This window comes from Bufo bufo, chromosome 2, assembly GCF_905171765.1.
Source record: "Bufo bufo chromosome 2, aBufBuf1.1, whole genome shotgun sequence".
Lineage (NCBI taxonomy): Eukaryota > Metazoa > Chordata > Amphibia > Anura > Bufonidae > Bufo > Bufo bufo.
Window position 1 is genome coordinate 286,807,387 of NC_053390.1, and position 27,427 is coordinate 286,834,813.

Consider the following 27,427-nt stretch of genomic DNA (forward strand, 5'->3'; position numbering starts at 1 on the left):
GTGACGCGTAGACTCTTCCTGGTGTGTGGGGCACACGTGTGAGGGGTCCCTGGCCTGTGTCACTGCGGGAAACATGGCTCAGAAGAGGCGCAAGGGAGCACGGGGGACGAAGAAGAAGAAGCAGCAGCGGGACGGAGGGGCGGAGGACAGTGACACCGGAGAGTTTGATGTCAGCGCGGGGGTCCCGGAGCACGATGAGGTGGTGAGAGCCTCAGGGATCGTCACTGGTGGTAGTCTGGAGTGGCAGACGTAGCAGCTGGGTCACATGATCGTCCCCCATATCCATGCTCTGTATCCTGTCAGCTCCCATACCTGCCCCAATGGCCTGGGAATGGTGACTGGGGGGATTCCTGCGTCTCAGAAACCCCTCAGCCCATTAGAAGAGGCAGGGGGACTACTGGACGCTAAGGCCTCTTTCATACAAGACACACACATTTCCCGGACTGCCTTCGCAGCATCATAATTAGTGTTGAGCGAACTTGTGGTTTCAAGTTTGGCATACAAGGTTCTGGTTATCTAAGAATTCCGTTACCACGGACCGTAAGGCCTCTTTCACACTTGCGCTGTCCGGATCCGTCGTGCACTCCATTTGCCGGAGGTGCCCGCCGGATCCGTAACACCGCAAGTGAACTGAAAGCATTTGAAGACGGATCCGTCTTCAAAATGCGATCATTGTTACTATGGCAGCCAGGACGCTATTAAAGTCCTGGTTGCCATAGTAGGAGCGGGGAGCGGGGGAGCAGTATACTTACAGTCCGTGCGGCTCCCGGGGCGCTCCAGAATGACGTCAGAGCGCCCCATGCGCATGGATGACGTGATCCATGCGATCACGTCATCCATGCACGTGGGGCGCCCTGATGTCACTCTGAAGCGCCCCGGGAGCCGCACGGACGGTAAGTATACTGCTCCCCCGCTCCCCACTACACTTTACCATGGCTGCCAGGACTTTAGCGTCCCGGCAGCCATGGTAACCATTCAGAAAAAGCTAAACGTCGGATCCGGTAATGCGCTGAAACGACGTTTAGCTTAAGGCCGGATCCGGATCAATGCCTTTCAATGGGCATTAATTCCAGATCCGGCCTTGCGGCAAGTGTTCAGGATTTTTGGCCGGAGCAAAAAGCGCAGCATGCTGCGGTATTTTCTCCGGCCAAAAAACGTTCCGTACCGGAACTGAAGACATCCTGATGCATCCTGAACGGATTTCTCTCCATTCAGAATGCATTAGGATAATCCTGATCAGGATTCTTCCGGCATAGAGCCCCGACGACGGGACTCTATGCCGGAAGAAAAGAACGCAGGTGTGAAAGAGCCCTAAGTTATGTGGAATCCATAACGGAATTCTTCGATAACCTGAACCTTGAAACCACAAGTTCGCTCAACACTAATCATAATGATTTAAGATGCTGTGAGTTCCTACCTGACTCTACCTTTACTATACGTACAGAATGCCGTGAGTAGAATACTTTATACTGGCAGTCATGTAGGAACTCGCAGCATCATAAATCATTACTATAATAAGGGTACTTTCACACTGGCGTTATTCTTTTCCAGCGCTGAGTTCCGTCCTAGGGGCTCAATACCGGAAAATAACTGATCAGTTTTATCCTAATGCATTCTGAATGGAGAGCAATCTGTTCAGTATGCATCAGGATGTCTTCAGTCTTTTTGACTTTTCAGGACGAAGATAATAAAGCAGCATGCTGCGGTTTTATCTCCATCCAAAATTCCGGAATACATGCCGGATCTGGCATTTTTTCCCATTGAAATGCATTAATGCTGGATCCGGCCCCGAGTGTTCCGGCAAAATGGATCTGGCATTGCGGTCTGCGCATGCTCAGACCGCAAAAAATGTGAAAAAAATAAGTGCCGGATCCGTTTTTCTGGATGACACCGGAGAGACGGATCCGGCATTTCAATGCATTTGTCATATGGATCAGGATCCTGATCCGTCTGACAAATGCCTTCAGTTTGCATGCGTTTTGACGGATCCGGCAGTTCCGGCGATGGCCTCCTTTGCTGCAAGTGTGAAAGTACGCTAAGCTGTGAGGTCGGTCAGAGGAGCAGTGTTCGGCCGGAAATACGGCCATTCCCTGGACTGAACATTCTTGTGTGAGAGAGGCCTTAGGCTACTTTCACACTTGCGGCAGAGGATTCCGGCAGGCAGTTCCGTCGCTGAAACTGCCTCCGGCAATCCGGGTGCATTTGTGAGACGGATCCGGATCGGTCTGACAAATGCATTGCAATGCCGGATCCGTCTCTCCGGTGTCATCCGGAAAAAGGATCCGGTATTTATTTTTTTCACATTTTTAAAGGTCTGCGCATGCGGCACTAATACATTTCAATGGAAAGTAATGCCGGATACCAGCAAATTGGCAAGTGTTCAGGATCATTGGCCGGAGAGAAAACCGCAGCATGCTGCAGTATTTTCTCCGGCCAAAAAACGTAAGAGGGACTGAACTGATGCATCCTTAACGGATTGCTCTCCATTCAGAATGCATTAGGATAAAACTGATCAGTTCTTTTCCTGTATTGAGCCCCTAGGACGGAACTCAATGCCAGAAAAGAAAACCGCTAGTGTGAAAGTACCCTTAGGGCCCATTCACACAACCATAGATTTTTATCCGCATCCGTTCCACAATTTTGCGGAACATATGTGGACTTATTCATTTCAATGGGGCCGCAAATCCGTCCTTCTGTTCCACAGTCCCGCAAAAAAGATAGAACATGTCCGTCATTGCGAACAAGAATAGGCATTTCTATCATAGGGCAGGACCTTCCGATCTGCAAAATGCGGAACGCACATGGCCAGTATCAGTGTTTTGCGGACTACAAAAAACGGATGCTGTCGTGTGAATGAGCCCTTACCTGAAGGGTTCCTTGTGGAGAACTGCAGTCAGGTCATACAGGAAACTGAAATCCACCGGATGAGTGGAAGCCATGACAGCAGATTCCTGACACATGTTTTGCAGTGGATTTGTCCTTGCCTAAGAACATAACCATAGTTTTTCTCCTGATGAAATTCACTCAAACATGTGGGACAGATACATTACATAACAAAAGGTTCTGCCATAAATCTGCCGTGTGTGAATAGGTCTTTACCATAGGACAGGCACACTGATTTCAGCCTGCTCAAAGAAACCCCTCATCCAAGCACTGACACTGGGTAGGAGTTATAGAAAGCTTGTCCTGTACCTACTCCAGGGTTATTTGAGGCTGGGGTTCTCCAGGAGTGGGAAGGGTTCCCCTGCAGTAATAAGGTTGGGAATCAGAGGGGGACAGGAAAGCTCAAGTGGGCGCTCAATTATGCGACCATGTGCATGAGCCTAAATTCCATAACGGCCTTCTCCCAGAAACGGTGCCACACGTGTCCATGGGTGGTGTCTTGTATTGAGGAGTAGCTCCTAGAAGTGAATGCCGCACACATCCCGAGGTCTAATTCTGGACAGCCCCTTTTATGCTGTTAAATTGTTCGTGTTTCGTTTTTTTTTTTTTAAAATCAATTCTAATGTATGTACCATTATTTTACTCCCTTGCAGCATCTCCCATCGTTCCCAGCAGCAGATGCTGGCTCAGACACAGAGCCGGACACCAGACAGCTGGTCCGAGCTCAGAACAAGAAGAAAAAGAAATCGGGAGGTTTCCAGTCTATGGGTACGTCATGGCCTGTGATAACAAGGAGTGCTTACTGCGGATTTGTTATATTGGGTTTGCTCGGTCTATGAGCATGCAGGTCAATAAGCACTGCTGCCCTGGTAAAAGCAAGAAGCCCCTATACAACAGGGATGTCAAAGTCGTGACCCTCTCCAGCTGTTGCAAAACTACAACTTCTATTATGCCTGAACATCCTACAGCTATCAGGGCATGCTGGGAGTTGTAGTTTGGAAACAGCTAGAGGGCCATGAGTTTGGCTCAGACGAGTGTGGATGTGTTGTTATTAGGCCTCATGCACACAACCGTATACGTTTTGTGGTCCACAAAACCCGGATACTGGTCGTGTGCGCCCCACACTTTCCTGTTCTGCACGGTTGTAGAAACGCCTATTCTTGTCCACAATACAGAAAAGAATAGGACATGTTCTATCTGTGGAGCCGAAGAATGGAAATACAGATGCGGATGGTACACAGTGTGTTGTCCCCATCTTTTGCAGCCCCATAAAATGCGGACAAAAAATATGGTCATGTGCATAAGGGCCTCAGGGAGAGGGCAGTAAGCTGTATCCTGATGCCTCATCCGCCATCAGGACACCACCATACCCATTAGACGGTTTGCTGTTCCCCCAGAAATCTGCAGGTTCGGTTGACCTTTATCTAATGTGGTGACCACCTTTATGCTATGTATTTATCCTGCTGTATATTTCCTGTATACAAGTGGATAAAAAGTACCGTAGTTGGGGTTCCTACGTACTGCTAGTAGTGATGCTGCAGGAACGCTCTGCCTGTAAAGGACATGCAAAATGTGCAGTCCTGACGCAGGACTGATACCAATAGGGCATGCCGCAGAGTACAAGTATATAGCATGTGCTGGGAAGCTGCACTGTCCGGGCACGGGAAAAGACGGCGCAAAACTGCCACATGTGCAAGCAATGGTTCTGCTACTGACCCTATGGAAAAGTGGTGTTTCATTCCTGTTCACTACAATTTAACACCTGGCTAGGAAGATATTGCTGTGCAGATGTGTCACATCTTCCACTCTTGTCCCTCGTGTAGGTCTTAGCTATCCTGTCTTTAAAGGAGTGATGAAGAAGGGTTACAAGGTGCCAACACCCATTCAGAGAAAGGTGAGTGTAACTCTTCTGTCGTACTTTAACACTAAAATCCTGCAAGGCCCACGTTTAAAAGGGGTTGTACAGAATTAGAAAAAAATTCCAAAAACAGCACTACACCTGTCCATGGGTTGTGAACTGAATGGCACTGAACTGTAATACCACACCAATCTGTGGACAGGTGTGCCACTGTTTGAGGAAAAAAAGCACAGCCATTTATTATTTATTTTTTTCAAATCCTGGATAACCCCTTTAATATGATTTTATTAGGTAATCCCAATTATTCTGGATGGGAAAGATGCGGTTGCTATGGCTAGGACTGGCAGTGGGAAGACTGCCTGCTTCTTGATCCCAATGTTTGAGAAACTGAAGGCTCACAGTGCCCAGACTGGAGTTCGCGGGCTCATCTTGTCACCTACCAGAGAGCTTGCCCTGCAGACGCTGAAATTCACTAAAGAGGTACACTAGTGCCAGGGCCCCTACCCCTTCTCTTCCTCTGTCACGTCTGTTCCGTTGCCTTTTCTGTGCCATATTTCCATGCGTCTTCATTCATGTGTATATTAATAACTTTCTCCTCTACCAGCTCGGGAAATTTACCGGCTTGAAGACTGCCCTTATCTTGGGTGGAGACAGGTAAGTTATCAGACTTCATTTGCAGTGGCACTACGAGAACTGGTTGGATCGCCGTGGTCTAAGCTCTATCTCATAGATATGGCCAGCAGTTGGGGTATCATTAGCTGTAATTCATTTTTTATGTTTAACCAGTAGTCCTATAAACTAATTTCTGTTGTATGTACATTTGTACGGTCCTGAGCACGGTGGCTCTGTGGATAGCACTATTGCCTTGCAGCACTAGGCTCTGGAATTTGAATCTGACCACATCTGGAGTTTGCAAGTTCCCTCTGTACTGCCTTGGAGTATTCCACTTTCCATACTGATCAGTTACTTGGCTTCCCATGAAATGAACCATAAGTGGGTATTCCAGTTTCTTTAAGTTATCTATAAATATTAGATAGGTGGTGGGGATCCTACCACTGGGACCCCCACAGATCTTAAGAATGGGACCCTCAAAATGAACAGTGCGGCGGGTCAGGCATGCAGATTGCTGCTCTTTTCATCTCTGTGGGAGTTCCAGAGACTGGGGGGGTCCCAGTGGAAGAGCTCCCACCGATCTAATAGATGGGATAGGGGGTAACTTGCCACAACTGAAAGGTGGCATACACATGCACATCAGACAAACCCACCGGGACTGGCCAACTAATGTCTATGGAGGTGTCCTGACCGCAGATGTTGGGGGAAAGAAGGGGTTAGGCAGTTCAATTACAACATGCCCCATCCTTTTGTTCTCAGGGGAGATAAGCCGCTGCCAGATGTGTTTGGCATTGGTTTAACCTCTCTCCCTATTGAGAACACATGCATGCTCGGCCAAGCCCTGTGTCTAATCTCAGCAGTGCAGCATATTTTTGCTCTATATAAGGGATGAGGGATAATAAAACTATTTCTTTTGTAAGTAAATGCATTAAAGGGGTTGTCTCCTCGTGGACAATGGGGGCATGTCGCTAGGCTATGCCCCCATTGTCTTATAGGTGCGGGTCCCCACACCTATATCAAGAACGGAGCCCTGCAAGTGAAGGAGGGCGCACTGCTCATGCGCAGCCGCCCTCCATTTATTTTCTATAGGGCTGGCGATGGAAATAAATGGGAGCGGGGGCCGCGCATGCACGGTACACTCCCATTCTTTTCTATGGGGAGCCGGCTTGGTGGTGGCCGGACTGAAGTCCTCCAGCCACCACCTTGCGGGGCTCCGTTCTCGATATAGGTCCTATAAGCACCTATAGGACGATGGGGGGCATATCCTAGCGATATGCCCCTATTGTCCATGATGAGACAACCCCTTTAATGAGGTGAGTGTATTGTCCTTCACTATATGCAGTCTTCCTTCTTTTTCCATTTCAGGATGGAAGATCAGTTTGCTGCTCTCCATGAAAACCCCGACATGTGAGTTCTCATTTGGCACATCAGATTGACGACTGCATCATTCTCCTCTCTTGGTTTTGATACTTTTTTTCCATGCTGATCAAGCATCTGAAATAAGTTTTATCGTCCTGCAGAATTATTGCCACGCCTGGTCGTCTAATGCACGTAGCTGTTGAAATGAACCTTAAGCTGCGTAGTGTAGAGTATGTCGTGTTTGATGAAGCAGACCGGTGAGTCGGTATTGTGTGTGTGTGTGTGTGTACAACTTCACAACTGTCTCTTACTGATGAGGAGCCTCTGCTCACCACCCCACCTCTTATGTCTGTGACAGGCTGTTTGAGATGGGCTTTGCTGAGCAGCTGCAGGAAATTATTTCCCGTCTTCCAGAAACTCGTCAGACTTTGCTATTCTCTGCAACCTTACCCAAGATGCTACTGGAATTTGCACGGGCAGGTAAGCTGCTTTAGTTCATTTTGACCTCTGTTAACCCAAGCTTATGTTGTCTCCAACACTATAGCAGGGCTCCAGATGGCGACCAAAATGGTCGCCAATGCGACTTAGAATTTACAAATGGCGACAAGACTTTTTAGTCTTGTGGCCATTTGCGACTAGACCCGCCGCCGCAGCTCTGCAGTTGAGTACATCGGCGGGGCACAGGAGCTGATAGTTCTCTGCCCCGTCGCCGGTGTTCTTCTAAGCAGCGCAGTGGAGAAGGAGTCTCTCCCTCCCTCCTGTGCTGCTGCCACCACCAATAAGAAGAGAGACAGGAGGGGGAGGGGAGGGGCTGTGGCCACTGCACCACCAATGAAGATAACTTACCTGTTAATACAAATACAGGAGGCGGGTGCCGGAATCAAATAGCCGGCACCCGACCGCTATGACAGGGAGCTGTGATCCGCTGCAGTTAACCCCTCAGGTGATGCCCCTCCCCCAACACCCCAGTATAATAAACATTGGTGGCGCAGTACCAATGAGGGTTAAAAAAAAATAATAATGAACTCACCTCCAATTGATCGCGTAGCTGCCGGTCTCCTGTTCTTTCTTCAGGACCTGTTAAGGGAACTGTGGTGATGTGACTGAGCTCATCACATGGTCCATTACCATGGTGATGGATCATGTGATGAGCACAGTGATGTCACCACAGGTCCTTTGACAGGTCCTGAAGAAAGAACAGGAGACCGGCAGCTACGCGATCAATTGGAGGAGGTCAGTTCATTATTTTTTTTTAACCCTCAATTGACCTTCTACTAAGCATTCTGTATTAAAGAATGCTATTATTTTCCCTTATAACCATGTTATAAGGGAAAATAATTCAATGAATAGACTTTCATCCTAGCAACCATGGGTGAAAATCACACCGCATCTGCACTTACTTGCGGATGCTCGCGATTTTCACGCAGTCCCATTCACCTCTATGGCGCTTGCATTGCGTGAAAAACGCACAATATAGAGAACGCTTCGATTTTCACGCAACGCGTAAGTGATGCGTGAAAATCACCGCTCATGTGCACAGCCCCATAGAAGTGAATGGGTTCGGATTTAGTGCGGGTGCAATGCGTTCACCTCACACATTGCACCCGCGCGGAAATCTCGCCCGTGTGAAAGGGGCCTAAGGGTGAATAGGACAAGGGTTCCAGCCCCTAAGGGGGCTAATAGTAAGTAAAAAAAAAAAACACAAACACTAAGGCTACTTTCACACTTGCGGCAGTGTGATCCGGCAAGCAGTTTCGTCGTCGGAACTACCTGCCGGATCCGCCGATCTGGATGTGACTGAAAGCATTTGTGAGACGCATCAGTCAAAATGACTGAACTGAAGACCTCCTGAACGGATTACTCTCCGTTCAGAATGCATGGGGATATGCCTGATCAGTTCTTTTCCGGTATAGAGCCCCTGTGACGGAACTCTATGCCGGAAAAGAAAAACGCTAGTGTGAAAGTACCCTAAAATATTAAGTTTAAATCCCCCCCTTTCCCAATTTTATATATGAACAATAAATAAATAAACATATTACATAGCGCTGCGTCCGAAAAGTCCAAACAATTAAATTATTAAAAAATATCTCCTATGTGGTGAGCGCCGTAACAGATATAAATAAAAACCATTCGATTCGCCATTTTTTAGTCACCTTGTCACCCCAAAAAATAGGATAGGACTGTTGTCACGATGCCCAAATTTTGATTCGGTTTCGATTTGGCGACTAAAAATTTCAGTTCAGGATCCAATGGCTACTAGGTATTTGTTTTTTAGTCTGGAGCACTGTATAGTGATCTTCCATCATTCCCTTTTTAATTTTGCATGTTACAGGTCTTACTGAACCGGTGCTGATCCGTCTAGATGTTGACTCAAAGCTTAGTGACCAGTTGTCGGTAATGTTTTGTCCTAATCTCTTTAGTATCGTGTGGTGAATGTCCCATATTCATGCCAGATATGGCCATTCATGTTTCTTGTCTTTCACCTCAGCTGTCCTTCTTACATGTGCGGGCAGAGGATAAACCCGCTGTGCTCCTTCATCTCCTGCGCTGCATTGTCAAACCTCAGGAACAAACAGTTATCTTTGTGGCTACAAAACACCATGCGGAGTACCTCAGAGAGGTAAATGATGGTATATAGAGAGAGACGCACATTTAAAAGGGTTTTCCCACATTCAGATATTGATGATCTATTCTCAGGATACACACAGGACCCCCACTGATCTGCTGTTTGAGGACACTGCAGCTTATCAAGCGCACCGCTGTCCATTGGATAGCGACCATGCTTGGTGTTGCAGCTCAGCCCCATTCACTAGATCGGGACTGAGCTGCGCCTAGGCAATGTGACCGATGAACGTGATGGCGCTTGCTTAGGAAGAGGCTGTAGTGCTCTTCCTCTTCAAACAGCTGATCGGCAGGGGTCCCAGGTGTCAGACCCCTGCCCATCTGATATTGACCTATTCTGAGGATAGGCCATCAATATCAGAATCTGAGAGAACCCTTATAAAATGTGTGAATTGTATAACTGTAAAGGCTGTATTACACCAACAGATTATCTGACCAATTTCTGTCCAATCAGACCAATAGTTGGTGTGTATAACAAGAGATCTGTCGGTGTATACAGCTATCTGACTAATGATTGGTCAGGTATCTGTCGGTGTAATACAGGCCTAAGCATTTTTCCCTATCTTTTCGCACCTCCCATCCAGTTGCTTGACATGCAAGGTGTCCCCTGTTCCCACATCTACAGTTCTCTTGATCAAACTGCTAGGAAGATTAACCTGGGCCTGTTCCTGCATGGGAAAGTTTGTGCACTTTTGGTTACTGATGTGGCTGCTCGAGGCATAGACATACCCATGTTAGACAATGTCATCAATTATAATTTCCCACCTAAGGCGAAGCTTTTCCTCCATCGTGTTGGTAAGACACTATTATTTCTAATTCATAATGTACTTATTCTATTTTAGAGGATTTGCTACATTTTGATCTTTCTTATTTTTTCTGTTAAACAGGTCGAGTTGCGCGAGCAGGTCGAAGTGGCACAGCATATTCTCTTGTAGCACCAGATGAAACACCATATGTGTATGATCTTCACCTCTTCCTTGGAAGGCCCTTGAAACTGGCAGGAGATACAGGGACTTGTTCAGGTATGAAGGCTGTAGTGCTTGCTAATTTGAGAAAAGCTCTAGAAGTTATAACTCATGATTCCTCGCCTCTCCAAAGAAACAGACCTAGATGGCGTTATGGGACGAGTACCACAGAGCGTGATAGATGATGAAGATGCTCTGCTCATCACAGACCGTGAGAGGTCCTTGGAGCTGCAAAACCTCCATCATGTGGCTGAGAATGCATACAAGCAATACAGCAAGTCTAGACCAGCTCCTGCTCCTGAGTCCATAAAAAGAGTTAAAGAAGCCAATTACAACCAACTGGGCGTCCACCCTCTCTTCTGTAAGTGTTGCTAGTATGGTTTATAATGTAATCTTTTTCCAAATCTTGCAGTGCCCAACTATTTTTTTTTAAACGGGTTGTCCATAAATGTCCAGTAAGTTCAAGTCACACCTATGGGACCCATTCCTGTCTCCAGATTGGGCCCAGTGGTGCCCGGCCTGGATTGAAGAGGTGGCCACACATGCGCGTTCCTCTCTATTCACTTCCGTAGCACTTATGAAAATAGCCAAGTCAGAATAAGAGGTGAGAGCATCCCATTTGCATCCACCTCTCCATTCCTGGCCAGGCCCCACTGGGCCTCATTCTGGAGATAGGAGCAGGTCTCTGTGGCAGGACCCGCACCTGTTGGACATTTATGGCATATTCTGTGGATATGTTTTTGTACCAAACTTTGTGGCTGTTCTACTTTTTTCTTTTTTCTGCTGTAGATAGGGTTCCCAGCCCCGTTATCATCAAAATCATAAATCACAGCAATGGGTTTCTTTCATTGGTTTTTATTTTCAATGGATATGCGTCCCAAAAATTATTTTGTGCGAACGTTTTCGGCCGTGTCTGGCCTTCATCAGGCACTATGAGAGTTACAATAGGGCAATTTTAGTGACAATTGATTTTAAATCAATTAAATCATTGATTATTGGTACATATACATGATATGCATACATATGAAGAACAAAAATATGCCGTCTTTTGATTATTTAATCAATTTCATATTGATTACAATAGTAGAAGTATCTGGTTCTTAGTTAAGGATGGAGGATATTCCACTGTTTATGAATTCTATTTCTACCTGGTCAATTGTCAGGATATTACAATTGCTGATATTACATCTTAACCTATACTTTCTTATTATATTCTACTATTAGTGCACTTAGATATAACATGTGACATTCGATCCTATACTAATCTTATCACAAAGAACTAGAATCCTCAATCTTATCGTACTTCGCAGGTATATATGACCAATTATGTTACAACAGTGACCCTCATAACGGTAATTTACCACCATAATGCTAGTAGTTACTTACCTGTGTCGCTGGAGGTAAACAGGGGAAGATGCTGGTGCATAAGTGGGAGCCTATGGCCGCCGAGATGTGTATATACATGCATAACTGTCACGCCGGTCATTGCTCTTATATGGGAGCCATGAGGCCAGCATGTAGTGGCGTGGTGGGCGGGATCTGCCGGTCAATTCACGCTAAAATTACGGTGGAACGCTAGTGTCTCGGCCGGAAGTGACGTCAAAGGGGGAGGAGCGCACCGCTGGTATCGCGGTGCGTTCCAACAGCCGGAAATGACGTTAGTGGGTGGAGCGCATCGCTGGTGTCGCGGTGCGTTTCACAGCCCGGAAGAAGGTGGAGCAAGTGTGCGTTCCACCAGGTTCTTATGGCGATGTGTCACTTCTGGGGGGAAAAAACTAGCTAATGGGTAGAACGGTCAGTGAAATTGACTACAGATATATACAAGTTGCTAATGGACTCTTAATTGTTATATAGCTTATGGGTATATCTTAATATAAATATGAAAGGAATAATAACGAAATATGAAAAAGGATACCCCCTGCGGCACTGGGTGTAGTAAATTATTCATGAAACCTAGGAAAATTAAGAGAAGATAGTATTAGAATATTATCAAGCGTCATAGACTTTATGATGACGTCTCATCCTGGTCAGGTGGTAGTGAAGACACTCGAGTGTGATATTGTCAGGTGATTGAAACGTATTTATGATCCGATGTTCCGAAGCAGAGGGCGTGCGAGAGGGGGGGCGGGGGGGAATCCATGTGGTTACCGTCCGGATATAGATTTGTATTAGATAAGGGCTTGTACCTCGTATTCCCTGTTGAGTCCCTTTGGCGTCATGGTTTGTAAGGTATGGATCCAAAACGCCTCCCTGTGTTTCAGCGTCTTGGATCGATCACCGCCTCTTCTTGATGCTGGGATATATTCGATTATTTGGAATTTTAATTGGGAAATCCTGTGTTGTGCCTCATTGAAGTGGTATGGGAGTGGTAACAGTAGATTTTGACGGCGTATTGTTGATTTGTGCTGGCAGATTTCCCCCACATACATGAGGCCGCAGGGGCATTTGATGGTATATACTACGAAGTCAGTGTCACATGTGGAGTAGCCCTGGATTTTGAAGGATTTGCCTGTATGGGGATGGGATATGGATGATCCTTTTTGTACATTTGTGCATTGCGCACAATGTAGACATGGGAAGGTGCCTGTTCTCAGTGTATGTAGGAGGGATTGTCTTGGTGGGAGTTTGGATGGTCCTATATCCGCTCTAACAAGAAGGTCTCTGAGGTTTTTTGGCCTTTGATTGCATGGGTGTATCTGATTTTTTAATTCATCTACCTCGGGATATGCTTTATGTAGCAGGGGCCAGTGAGATTTGATTATATTCACTACTTTCCTGGTGCTGGGGTGAAACTTGTGGACAAAGGGAATACGTTTTCCAACCGGAGTTCGTTTAATTTTGGTGTCCGGTGTTTTCAGTATATTTTGGGGATAGCCTCTTTCCCGGAACCTATTCTTCATTTCTGTCTCTCTTTTCTTTCTTATGGTGGGATCTGTTACTATGGTTTGTACGCGTCTAAGTTGGGAGCCGGGGAGTGCTTTCATTGTGGCGGAGGGATGGAAACTGGTGAAATGTAATAGGTTGTTTCTATCCGTAGGTTTGCGGAAGAGATCGGTGGTGAGATGTCCCGAAGGGTCTACGTGTACCATTGTGTCCAGAAAACTAATTGATGTTTTGTCATAATGCATGGTAAAATCAAGTTCTGGGTAGATGTTGGTGAGATACTCATGGAACTGTGTGAGTGTTTCAAGGGGACCCTGCCAGATACAAAATACATCGTCTATGTATCGTTTCCATAGACGACTGTACTGCTGGAAGAGTGAATTGTTGTAAATGTATGATTCCTCGACGTCTGACATGTAGCAATTGGCATAGGGCCCCCCCGGCCACATTGGACCCCATAGCCGTCCCCTGTATCTGCATGTAGAATGTGTCTTGGAATAGAAAGAAATTGTTCTGAAGAATGATTTTAAGTAAGTCAATGCTGAGTGAGATGATCTCGTTGTCTTGTTTGCGATTGAGTAGTAGTTTGTGTACTGCTGCAATGCCCTTTTGATGTTGGATGGATGTGTAGAGACTTGTGACGTCCCACGTGACTAGGAAACTTTCTGTGGAGAGTGGTTCGAAGTTCTGTATGATTTCAAGGAATGACCCAGTGTCTAGTAAAAAGGATCTAGTCTGTTTTTCTAGTGGGGTTAGGACTTTTTCTACAAATATGGCAAGTGGTGATAACAATGAGTCTGTGGAGGCCACTATGGGGCGTCCCGGAGGATTAGTCAAGTTTTTGTGAATTTTGGGCAAGATGTAGAACACTGGCGTGATTGGATGTGACTTCATGAGAAAGCTAGCAGTTTTGGTGTCTATGGTATTGCGGGTCTGGTAATGTAAGAGGGTGTCCTGAATGGGTTTTGATGATGGATATGGAGGGGTTACCTTTAAGTTCCCTATAGACTGATGTGTCCTGTAGCTGTCGTTTGGATCTCTGCTATGTATTTGGACTTATCCATCACCACCAGTGCTACCCCCTTGTCGGCCGGTTTCAGTATTAATTGCTTGGATTCTTTTAGAGTTAGGAGTGCCTGTCTTTCCGTGTTAGTAAGGTTGTTTTTGTATTTGTATTTGCCTCTACGTGTCTCTTGTTTGAATCGCTCAATGTCTTGCAGGATTAGTTCTATGAATGTTTCTATTGCTGGGTATGTTTTAGGTGGAGAGAAAGTGCTATTGTTACGTAGGCCCAGTTCAGTAATTTATATTTTGGTTGGTATTGCTTGTGTGGTACTGAGGGTTTCTTTAGAGAAATGTGCCCTCAGGCGGACATTTCTAAAGAACCGTTGTAGGTCTAAGTCTAGCTGAAAGGTATCCAGGTGGTATGAAGGACAGAAGGATAACCCTTTCTGTAATAGTTCCAATTTAGCTGGACTTAATGATTCCGAGGAGATGTTAATCACCAGTGAATGTGTAGTTGTGCTAGGTATATCTACCTGAGAGCGAGTTGTCATTGTGGAGCTCTGGTGACCACCGACCTCCCCGCCTCGATGTCCTCGGTTGGTGCCTCTGGTCCTGCAGGGATTCCGGTTTTGGTGATGCAGTTGTTCTCCACTGGATGTGGATCTCTGTGAATCGATTGATGAGGATCTTATTCTTATCTGCTGGTTTCTTTCTGCCCAGTTGTACACTTTGTGGTTCCTGTAGTCATCACAGTCTCTTAAGAACTTTTTCCTTTTAGTCATTTCTATGTATTTTCTGGCTGTGGTTAAGGTCGTGGAGAGCTTGTCTTGTAGTTTCTTGTACTCCTCTGTAGAGACTATGTCTTGAAGTTGTACTTCAGTGCAACGGATTTTCATTTTAGTTTCTGTGATTGCTGTCTGTAGATATTTAAGAGTTAGTGTCATAAGATCGAATGAACACTTGTTTAGGATATGTTCAAATTGCGTGCAGAATTCTGCGTTGTCCTTGAAAAAGGTTGGACGGATTCTCATCCGTAATCCTCTTGGGATGCGTTGAGTCTTGATGTATTCAGCAAAGGTTACGCTGTGTAGCTTTTAGTTCTGGAGTCTTCTTGCCTCCCTCTCAAGGTCCCTAGCCTTGAGATCTGTCACGGGAGTCTGGAGAAATTGGTTCGACAGGGTAACTTGCGACAAAACCGTGGATACCAATAATCAATGATGTAATTGATTTAAAATGAATTGTCACTAAAATTGCCCTATTGTAACTCTCATAGTGCCTGACAAAGGCCAGACACAGCCGAAAACGTTCGCACAAAATAATTTTTTTGCCGCATATCCATTGAAAATAAAAACCAATGAAAGAAACCCATTGCTGTGATTTATGATTTTGATATTCTGTGGATATGCCATAAATGTCTCTGATGAGAGAACGCCTCTTCATTCATCTGTAAGGCTATATATATTTAATTCCACTTGTACCTGCTTATACCTTTGTTCAGCACTGCGCCACCTCTCTCTGATATACTCACTTCTTTTCAGGGTCTCGTCTTGGTGGGGAAGAAATGCAGAGATTGAAATTCGTGGACTGCATTAAATCTTACAAATCCAAAGCGGTTAGTGATATTACACATATGTTATACAATATGGCCTTTCCTCTTGTCATGTGTGAGACAGTTTTACTTAAAGGGGTGTCCCACAAAAAATATTCTACAGTTTTCAAACTAGCACCAGGATCGGAATACTTTTGTAATTGCATGTAATTAAAAAATTTAGCATAGCCGCACATGCTCAGTTTCATCCTTCAACTGCCTCCTGAGCTGTGATAGGGAGAGCTGAGACACGCCCCCAGAGCTTGAGCAGAAAAGACACTCCCCTTGAGCTGTGATAGGGAGAGCTGAGACACGCCCCCAGAGCTTCAGCAGAAAAGACACTCCCCTGAGCTTTCAGCTTGATATAAATCTAGCAGAGCAATGAATGGGGAGATCTCTGGATCCATGTGAGGTACAGGGCTGGTTCTAGCTTTGCTAGAAAGATATTGTCATGTACTATATGATATCTGATTTTCATTTTTTATATTAGTCATGGCATAACCCCTTTTAATGCTCACACAAGTAGCAAATATAATGCTTATTTTGCACTTTCAGACCATCTTTGAAATAAATGCCACTAACAAGACCTCTGCAAGTGAGGTGATGCGAGCAAAACGAAGTCGGGATTTTGGAGTTATCACCAAGTTCCAGCGGTTGCAGGAAGAGAAAGCGAAGGCTACGGTGCCGCCTGTGCTTGGGGCCAAATCCAGTGTTGCGTCTAGCCAGGACAGTGCAGAAGAAACCATTGAGGTAACCAACCAGTTGAAGGAACTAAACTGAGAAATGAATACTGAAAGGGAAAAAAAAAACTTGTCCATGTTGTTTGTTAGTGTGCAGGACTCTGGGCATACTTGTCAAGCAGTTTTGTAGAAATCCTGCAGAGAACACAGGTCTTCCGATTCCTCCTGGTCTCCAATTGCAGACAAAGCATTTGAGGAGTACTTTTTCTACAGTCAGTTTCCTCATGCACTGATCTGTGTTGTATGGGTCTGCAATGCAGCACCCACAGATTGCTGTGGGCTCTGCTGCACCACAGTACAGGTCCAATGCACATGGTTTTGCCATGGGCATGAGCCCTTACTGCAAGGGACACATTAGTGAGGAAATGGGAAGTTGTAAAATAGCTGATCTCCTAAAATACAGAGTAATTCTTTATATATTTTTCAGTTTTGATTGCAATCAGATGTCTGAACCGCATTTTTTGCGGATCCGTTCATTTCTATGGGACTGCAAAAAAATGCAAACTGTACACAGGTGTCATCCATGTGTTCACATCTGGACGGCCTTGCCTCAAATTACAGAATATGTCCTATTCTTGTCGGTTTTGCGGACAGGAATAGGCAATTTTTCAGTGGGACCCGAGAAAAGTGTGAGATGCACCCGGACAGCATCTGTATTTTTCAGATCCACAATTTGCGGACCACATAACAAATACAGTCGTGTAAGAGATGATGGTGAGGAACTGGTAAGGTTTTAAGAACTGTCAAATCAGCTATATTAAACAGGTTTTGCTGCTTCTATCAGGAGGTCTTTTCACAAGTACTTGGCAAGAGGAAGAGAGAAGATGGAGGTCAGAATGAAGGGAACAAGAAGAACAAGGGAGGTGTTTCTCAGGATTCAGAATATTATGTTCCATACAGACCTAAAGACTTTGAGAGTGAGCGGGGGTAAGATATCAGTGATTTAATATGTAGCTATATTTGGTTTCTCAAACCGTAGTCTCATAAGCTTGACGTTTGAGCCCACTTTCTTGGATAGTATCCTCTTTCTTCATATCTGCATTTACTTTTTTATTGTACAGCCTTAGCATCGCAGGCAACAGCTTTGAGCAGGCAGCCGCAGGAGCAGTACTGGATTTGCTGGGTGACCATACTGAGGATCTCAAAAAGACTAAGCACGTCATGAAGTGGTGAGTTTGCGGTCATGGACTAAGGAAATGTAAGGCCTCTTTGACACGGGCGTCGCGGGAAAATGCGTTTTTTTTTGCGCGAGTGCAAAGCGTTTAGATGAGTTTTGCAATCGTGTGAGGAAAAATCGGCATGTTTGGTACCCAGACCCAAACCCGGATTTCTTCACAGAAGTTCGGGTTTGGGTTAGGTGTTGTGTAGATTTTATTATTTTCCCTTATAACATGGTTATAAGGGAAAGTAATAGCATTCTTAATACAGAATGCTTAGTAAATTAGGGATGGAGGGGTTAAAAATAATAAACAAATTTAACTCCCCCCATCCACTTGGTCGCATAGCGGATCTCCTCTTCTTTCTTCAGGACATGGGTAAAGGACCTTTGATGACATCACTGCGCTCATCACATGGTCCATCAGCATGGTTATGGACCATGTGATGAGTTCAGTGACATCATCAAAGGTCACTTGCTTGCGGATGCTTGCGATTTTCATGCAGCCCCATTCACTTCTATGGGGCCTGCGTTGCGTGAAAAATGCACAATATAGTGCATGCTGCGATTTTCACGCAACGCACCCGTGATGCGTGAAAATCACCGCTCATGTGCACAGCCCCATAGAAATGAATGGGTCTGGATTCAGTGCAGGTGCAATGCGTTCACCTCACGTATTGTGCCCGTGTGAAAGAGGCCTTAGGGTATTTGGTAAATGTACTGCAGTCTGTTGAACTGAAATGTACTAATAAAAATCTGTAACTGCAAACTTGTAGTAATAAATGTTATGAGACACACATTATAGAAGAATAATATGATCTCTAATCCAATTTCAGGGACAGAAAGAAAAAGAAGTTTGTGGGAGCAGGAGGAAATGAGAATAAGAAGAAAATAAAGACAGAGAGTGGACGAGTCATTAGCAGTTCTTATAAATCTAACATGTATCCTTTTGACTTTTACACATTTTTTTGTCATGTGCTGCTGCCCCTAACCAAAAATAAACTTTCATGTTTTCCCAGTTCTTTAAAATTGGTGGTCTGTAGAATAGATTAGTTTAGTGAGTGCTGCATCCACTTAATTTTTTACATTGCCCATAGATCACAAAGCCATACTTTAGTAGCTGTGTCTGGTGTAACAGCTCAGTTTCATTCACAGATGGAGTCTGTCACCTCCAAAATCGGTTTCAAATGAAGCATACTGCCATGTTGTTGCCCTGTAGTGATGGCGCAGCAGAAGCTAGGTACATCAAACCGAGAGGCTCCACCCATGAGGGACCAAAAACCTTATTTGGATAAAATTAAGAGAAGCATTTCACAAGTTTAGAGGAGAGGATTTTCCCAAGATAGGTATGGTTATGTTTCAAGCAACATGGCGGTATGTTGACTTTGAAATTTATTTTTGAGGTGGCAGACTCTGTTTGAAAAGAATCTGTCAGTAGTTTTGATCATGGTAAACTGGTGACATCAGTAGGTAAGGGCTGGGAAGAGCAATACAAACACTCCTTTTGTGGAGTTCTTATTATCAGTGGTTGTATGAATATGTACTTTTAGGGTCTGTTCACACTGCTAAAATCAGCAGCAGAATTAGTAGCTGTGGGAGTTTTTACAAGTGTTTTTAGAAGACTTTATGACGGAGGACTTTATTCTTCCCCATTGACTTGTATGACATCCACATCAAATCTTCCAAGAAGTAAAAAAAATTTCAAATCAACTACTGAAATTACCTGTGTGCACGTGGTGGAGCTGCAATAGGAAACTTGTTGTAGTTTTGAATATGGATTCAGCCACAGAAAACGCCCATTTTCTTTTGCTGAATCAGTGGCAGATTTTACCAGTGTGAGCTTACCTTATTCTGCTCCTTAAGTGCCTAGGAGGTGGGCTGTGAAGTGCTCTCTGCTTTGAGTGGCAGCTGTAGTGTCTCCTGGTTGGATGCTACAGCTGAAGAGAGGGGTTGTTAGAAATTGCCACCAGTTGTATACAGCTCCATTGCATGCCGACGAGTGAGTCCTGATATTTATGAGCTCCTGGTTCCTGGCTGTATGTGGGTGGGGAGAGCCAGGACTCGTTTGCATGCACTGTAGATGTTCAGTACAAGATTTTAGCAAAACAGCTAGGTCAATTAAAGAAAGTGACCCAGCATGTTGCCAAGGTTGCTTAGTTAGGACACCATAAAGCTGGTGACAGATTCCCTTTAAGCGGCTCCGAATCTGTCAGAATAAAAATCATATTCACGCTAATCCTGAAATAAAACACTCAAAGGATATATATGTATGTCCTGCTTTTCCCAGCACTACCTAGTGATGTTAGCACTTTAGCATGGTCAAAACCGCTGTCCAGGCTCCTTAAGTTGTAGCAAATTGTAGTGCCAAATAGCAATTTAACTATTGTGGGTGACCACCTGGAACAAACAGAGGAAGTAATATGTGGTCAGAGTAAAACTTAACGTTTAATTAGAGCAATTAGAAAAATGGGTCCCAAGATAACAGATAACAACAAATTATATGTATACATTCGGAGCAACACGGCGGTATACCAAACGGATGCATGAAGTGCCAATATCAGATAAATGATGCTCAGCGGCACCAATAAGTAACCGGTTGGTCCTACCACATAGATGAGACGCTCCAAAATCAGCAATTGTCCGGCCGGTGTTGATTGATGTGCACACCGTTGCTGGCGGCAATTTGCATAAAACAGGGTGGTTGGCAGAACTGGCTGGCCCTAGAATTACCCTAGGAACCTACGCTGGCCTATGTGACCGGATGACGGGGACCCGCCACCAGTCACCAACAGGAACCTCACCCTGGAATTGTGCGCCCTAGAAAGCCCTTGCTTACCTGGTCCCTACATGCACGTTTCGCTAGAAGAGATGAGTAACAAGCTCATCAGGGGTAACATGGGAGCTTGGGCTGGACCTGTGCAGGGTGCACTGACAATAATGTCAATAGTGCGCTCTACACAGACACAAAATACCCCACGATCCAGATATGGATCCAAGTGGGCGAATTAGCTATAGGAGGAAAGGGGGGGGGTCAAGATATAGAACCCTCTCCTAACAGCTCACTGAGACGCATGGACTGATGTAGCCTAGGTAGCGCTTGAGAGACGCGTCTCTCAAGCGCTACCTAGGCTACATCAGTCCATGCGTCTCAGTGAGCTGTTAGGAGAGGGTTCTATATCTTGACCCCCCCCTTTCCTCCTATAGCTAATTCGCCCACTTGGATCCATATCTGGATCGTGGGGTATTTTGTGTCTGTGTAGAGCGCACTATTGACATTATTGTCAGTGCACCCTGCACAGGTCCAGCCCAAGCTCCCATGTTACCCCTGATGAGCTTGTTACTCATCTCTTCTAGCGAAACGTGCATGTAGGGACCAGGTAAGCAAGGGCTTTCTAGGGCGCACAATTCCAGGGTGAGGTTCCTGTTGGTGACTGGTGGCGGGTCCCCGTCATCCGGTCACATAGGCCAGCGTAGGTTCCTAGGGTAATTCTAGGGCCAGCCAGTTCTGCCAACCACCCTGTTTTATGCAAATTGCCGCCAGCAACGGTGTGCACATCAATCAACACCGGCCGGACAATTGCTGATTTTGGAGCGTCTCATCTATGTGGTAGGACCAACCGGTTACTTATTGGTGCCGCTGAGCATCATTTATCTGATATTGGCACTTCTTGCATCCGTTTGGTATACCGCCGTGTTGCTCCGAATGTATACATATAATTTGTTGTTATCTGTTATCTTGGGACCCATTTTTCTAATTGCTCTAATTAAACGTTAAGTTTTACTCTGACCACATATTACTTCCTCAAATTGTAGTGCCAGACAAAGCCCGTAATGAGAGCACGGACAGGAAGGGGACTAGCGAGCGCCTCAACCCCTTCAAAAAGATAATCGGCTGGTGTGCCCAGACTGATCTAATATTGATGTAGGCAGTTTTAAAGAACTGAAAAGCCAGTAAGGCATTAACTGAGTGTACCTATATAATAGACACAAGGCATACTGTATACTTGTCATATTTAGAAATGCCCAAGCTTGTTTTCGCCACTTGACTCATAACTAGATATGAGGATTGGAAGAAGAGATACAAGATTGATGATCAGGATTCTGAAGAGGAAGAAGAAAGACAGACTGCAAACCCACATAGAAAGGGCAGAGGTATGTTGTGTCTGTAGGAATGCTCTTTACCCTCTGCTTAATATTGTTTTCCAGTCTCTCGATATTGATGACCTATCCCACTCGTCAGGAAGCAGAAGCTCAGTCTGCTGTGTAGTGGCTGTGCTAGCATACTATAGCTCAGCTCCCATTCAAGTGGATGGGAGCGGAGCTGCAGTACACTGACACTACCACTGCAGAGTGGATGGAGCTCTCTGCTTCCTGCTCCGTCCGATCTGATATTGATGACCTATCCTGAGACTGGAAAAACCCTTTCAAAGTAGTTCATTAAGCCTTTACCTTTGTAAAGAAAAGGGAATCTGTCACCAGTTATATTCTGCCTTGTCTTGTGACAGATACCCTTATTTAAAAGCTGGGCCACATACTTGAATTGACCCAACCGATTTGCGAAAAGTCTGTATTGAACCACTCCAGCGTGAGCCATGTACACGAATCCACTCAGTGTCCTCATATTCATGAGCTCCCTGTTCTCTTCAGAAAGGGCAGCATAAAACAGATTCCCTTTAAATACTTCCACAGTTCAGAAAGCCTTACACTGTCAGAGCTGAATGTTGATTTGCTGATGAGCCAACATGAAGGGTCCATTCACACGTCCGCAAAATGGGCCCGCATCTGTTCAGCAATTTTTCAAAACAGGTGCGGACCCATTCATTTTCAATGGGGCCGGAATGTGCTGTCCGCATTTGCAGATCCGCACTCCCGTTCTGCAAAAAAAAAATAGAACATGTCCTATTCTTGTCCGCAATTGTGGACAAGAAAAAGGCATTTTCTATGAGAGTGCCGGCGAGGTGCGGTCTGCAAAATGCGGAACGCACATTGCCGGTGTCCGTGTTTTGCAGATCCGCAATTTGCGAATCCGCAAAACACATACGGACGTGTGAATGGACCCTAAGAGTGCAAGATATGCAAAAGCCTACTTTATTAACTGGCAGTATAAATGTAGGGGTCATCCACAACTCGTTTTTAGGCCTCTTTCACACGAGCGATAGAGATTGTGTCAGGATCTGTTGAGGAAAAAAACTGATGGTTTTGCCTGCAGGTTCAGTCAGTTTTATCTGCAGTTGCTGTTAAGTGTTTCAGTTTTTTCAACGCGGGTGCAATGATGCTTTTTTCACGTGCGTGAAAAAAAACCTGAAGAATAATAATCTACATCTCCTAGCAACCATCAGCGAACAATGCATTGCATCCGGATGCAATACATTTTTCACGCAAGCTCCATTCACTTGTATGGAACCAGAGCTGCGTGAATGCAGAAATGATGCGTTAAAAATGACTGAAAACGCTCTTTCCCTCTGAATACAATGGACTTTCTCCCAGGAGCCCCTTGATGCAACAAGGGTGTTACTGTTGCACCCAGAGGCTCTATTAATTTTCCCTGCTGGCCACACACCATACATCCCCCTTTGCCAGGCAGTGTTTATGTAACTGCGCCTGGCCCTGAAATCGCACAGCCATGTTAAACGGATGTGCAGAACTGGACTGGAGATTGCTGGGCAGACAAATTCTAACTGCCCAGCATTCTCCGGCCCTGTACTGTGCACAGCCAGGTGCAATCACATCTACAGTACAGTTCCCTTTAAAGGGAACCTGTCACCTGGATTTTGGGTATAGAGCTGAGGACATGGGCTGCTAGATGGCCGCCAGCACATCCGCAATACCCAGTCCCCATAGCTCTGTGTGCTTTTATTGTGTAAAAAACCCGATTTGATACATATGCAAATTAACCTGAGATGAGTCAGAGCTTGAAAATATGACTCTTCTCTGGTCACACAAGTAAGATATGACTCTTATGTTAATTTGCATATGTATCAAATCGTTTTTTTTACACAATAAAAGTACACAGAGCTATGGGGACTGGGTATTGCGGATGTGCTAGTGGCCAGATCTCCGCCATTCCCCATTATAGTAAATGGGGACAGACAGTATCTCAGTAGCACACGGTAATCACAGATCCGGCAGGCTGTTCCCTGTTTACTGCAAATTTGAAACTGGCACAAATATTTGAAGGCATCACCTGAAAAAAAAAAAAATGGATATCTAAAAAGAATTAAGATTGCCTATGGTTTTAATAGGTAGATATGAGATTATTAAAGGGGTTATCCAACCCCTATAATGCCCAGGCACCTCATACAGGTTGTACTTAACCCACTCCGGCACCCGCGTCGCTCCTGACGCCTGCACAGCCGCCACTGCATCTCCTCGCCGCGTGGAACAAAACATCCAGCGACGGGGGAAGCAGCCGATAGCAGGCTGGGACGGGGACTCCTTAGCTTCACCTGCGAGGCTAGGGAGGCTTGTCACCATTGTGGCCTGCTATTCGGTGCCAACCCCCCACCCAGTCACTGGATATTTTGATAGGCACGAAGGGGAGATGCAGAGGTGGCCATGCAGGCATAAGGAGAGACGGCGGGGTAAGTAGAACCTGTGTGAGGGGCCCAGGCATTTGAGAGGGGAGGGGGGGGGGGGGGGTTGGCACCCCCTTTATCATAAGGAAGGCACAGTCAAAATAAGAAAATTCCCTCCCATTTTTGTACTACCCTATGCAATCCTTTCTGTAATAGGTGGACGTAAAGGCTCTCGTGGAACACCTCGTTCTGAAGCTAACGGACCCCATGGCAAGACCAAATCTGAGCTGCGCAACAAGCAGCAGATTCTGAAACAGAGGAAAGCAAAGGAAAAGCAACTCTTCTTACAAAAAGGTGGAATGAAGAATCTGAAAAACAAAACCAGGCAAAAGGTACACCAGATGAAGAAATCTGCGTTTGGCAGGGGCAAGAGCAATGGTTTCAAGAAAGGGAAAATGAAGAGATAAAGACCACTTCACGGACTGCTACAGGATTTGCCTTAACTCGTGATCTCTGCTGCATGAAGCCGAAATCTATGTGATAAACCATTAGCACTCGCACATACAGTAGCTGTCTCCAAGGCCAGACATTATTTCAGCTTGATACACACAAGGAAAGCAATAAGAAACCTAGGCATCTTATTATTGTCCCACCAAGAGACCGAAAACCAAGGATTTTTATGATGTATATAAACATTAAATACATCTGTACAATGTAATAAGTGTTGTGTGATAGTTGTAGTTACAAATCCTACCACCGCTCACCTAAAGAATAAAATGCTGTTTTCCAGCCTCAGACTGCAGTCAGCTAGATAAAAAACCTTGCCCTTTGGCCTCATGCACACGACCGTTGTTTTATTCTGTGTCCGTTGCGCCGTTTTTCTGCGGACACATTCAATGGGTCCGTTGAAAACTCTGCTAATGCACCGTTTGCCATCCGCGTCCGTGGTTCCAGTCCGTCAAAAAAATATATCCTGTACTATTATTTTCGCAGAAAACTGTTTGCGGCCCCATTCAAGTCAATGGGACCGCGTCAGTTTTTTTTTTTCCTATCATTTGCATGGCAAACCTGTCTTAGACTTTTTTTTACATTCCTTTGTCTGGTGGTCCTCCAAAAAGAAAGGAAGACACACGGAAATGGATCACAGAACCCCATTTTGCGGAACGGAACACAACAACAGTCATGTGCATGAGGCCTTTAAATGACATTTGTAATGCACAAGGACACAAAGCACGGGAATAGTTGTGTGGCTGGGGACACTCCCTGGGGGGAGTCAGTGGCTGACGTATAGCCGCACGACCCCAACACACATAGGAGGCCAATTTGCCTATTTTTGGAGTGTGGGAGGAAACCAGAGTACCCATGGGAAACCCGCGCAAACACGGGGAGAACATACAAACTCCATGCAGATATTGTCCCTTGTCAGATTCGAACCTTGAACCCCAGCTCTGCAAGGTACCAGTGCTAACCACTGAGCCAGTTTGTGTAAAAACTGAGCACGAAGTGGCGATGCCTATAACCACCCACAGGCCCCGCTTTTATCCAGCCGACATTGATTGAAAGCTAAAATCAATTTTTATGAGACGTTTTTAATACAAGGCCTTTTTTCCCTTGTATTTTTCAGATACATTTTTGGTGATATCTGTTCTTAACAGTAGGTGGCGCTGATTCTTTTTTTATGTAGGTGCAAAAGCCATACTGCAATACACAATGTCCTACATTTATTGAGGCTGGCGTTTCAGACACCAGTCTTTAATAAAAATAAAATGTTGCAGTGGCTTTGTCCACATTTGTAGTGTTTCTCCACATACTCTTTAAGGGGTATGGTCAGATGTAATCGATGGTGCAGATTTTGGTGTGGAAATGCTGTAGAGTTGCCATGCTATGTGGATTTGTGGACATTGTGCAGGCCTACGTTTGCACCACAAACGCGGCATTTAATAAATTGGTCTTTACCATGGGAGACCACTCCTACTTTCCCATATCATCAACCTTTGGCGAGTTAATTTGCAACTATTTTTGATGCAGTAATAGGAGCCAATGTACATACAGAGCTTTGTGGTTACCATGTAGGAAAATCAATCCCATGACAACATATTAATTTGTCCACATTTATTTTTATATCGGACATAAAAAAAAAGCCCATAATGTTAACTAACCACTTAAATGCCATTCTTTGGGTGTATTCACACTGCATCTGCAGTGTATGTTTAATGTATACGCCAGGATTATGTCATTTTGGCCTCCATCAAGGCAGTATACATTTTTATACTTTTTCATTATTATTATATGGGTGACGGATGCCTCTTTACGCCTATACAGTAAGAGGCATCCGTTGGAGGTATATGTGAGGATATCTTACCAATGGATTTCTCTATCGTACACTGAAAACAGTGTTTAGGGGGTGTTTACACGGGCGTGTCCATTTAGAGGACTGCAAACCACGGACATCAGTCGTGTGCACCATGCATAGCGGTGCAGGCCTACTGACTTCAATGGGTCCGCGATCCACATGTTGCGGCCAAAGACAGGACATGTCCTATCTTTTGCAGCATGGACCCAGAAGCACACGGCCGTGTAAATGCAACCTTAAGGTATGTATTGAGGAAAGTCCACACAAAATCCACGCCTGACACGTACCTTTACACTCATTTCAGTGTAGATTTGCCTCAGAATACATTACAAGGGTAAAGTCTGTGATGGAAATCTGCAGCATAAATTGTCATACAGCAGATTTAAAATCCACACCACACGTGCGGAAACGTATTGCAGCGAGTGGATGAGATCTTTTTTTTATTTTTTTTTATTTCGTCCATTTTGCTTCTCCTGTAAACCCTGCGGATTCTCCACATGTTATTCCACTGCCAATTTTCTATTTAAAATTCTGCTGCACAAAATACTGTATATGCCACATGTGGCCATATCCTAATATTTGTGACAAATCCACGGAAAACGTAGGCCTCTTGCACACGAGCGTATGTATTTTGCGGTCCGCAAAAAATACGGATAATGTCCATGTGCATTCCGTATTTGGCCGAACGGAGCAGCTGTCCCCAAATTAAACAGTACTATCCTTGTCCTTAATGAGGACAATAATAGGACGTGTTCTATTTTTTTGCGGTACGGAAATACAGAAACGGAATGCACACAGAGTACGTTCCGTTTTTGTTTTTTTGTGGACGCATTGAAATGAATGGTTCCATATATACGGTCCGCAAAAAAAACCAGAACGGAATGAAAA

At 45.1% G+C, this 27,427-nt stretch overlaps 1 protein-coding gene across 3 annotated transcripts; it reads left to right on the forward strand.

The window, feature by feature from the left end:
• Window positions 1–24,910, forward strand: DDX54 (DEAD-box helicase 54). Of its 3 annotated transcripts, none has more exons than XM_040416656.1 (20): window positions 1–202; window positions 3,537–3,651; window positions 4,707–4,777; window positions 5,033–5,221; window positions 5,346–5,395; window positions 6,719–6,760; window positions 6,874–6,969; window positions 7,071–7,192; window positions 9,045–9,106; window positions 9,201–9,332; window positions 9,919–10,129; window positions 10,222–10,356; window positions 10,439–10,660; window positions 15,726–15,799; window positions 16,331–16,525; window positions 17,300–17,442; window positions 17,577–17,684; window positions 18,508–18,612; window positions 21,729–21,823; window positions 24,403–24,910. In XM_040416656.1, the coding sequence occupies exons 1-20, from the start codon at window positions 74–76 to the stop codon at window positions 24,651–24,653; spliced, it is 2,547 nt and encodes an 848-aa protein (XP_040272590.1). In that variant the 5' UTR covers window positions 1–73; the 3' UTR covers window positions 24,654–24,910. The 3 variants fall into 3 exon arrangements, with proteins under 3 accessions (XP_040272590.1, XP_040272589.1, XP_040272588.1); XM_040416655.1 differs by having other exon boundaries at window positions 1–199; window positions 10,433–10,660; XM_040416654.1 differs by having other exon boundaries at window positions 2–202; window positions 10,433–10,660.
• The last annotated feature ends 2,517 nt before the right edge of the window (window positions 24,911–27,427 follow it).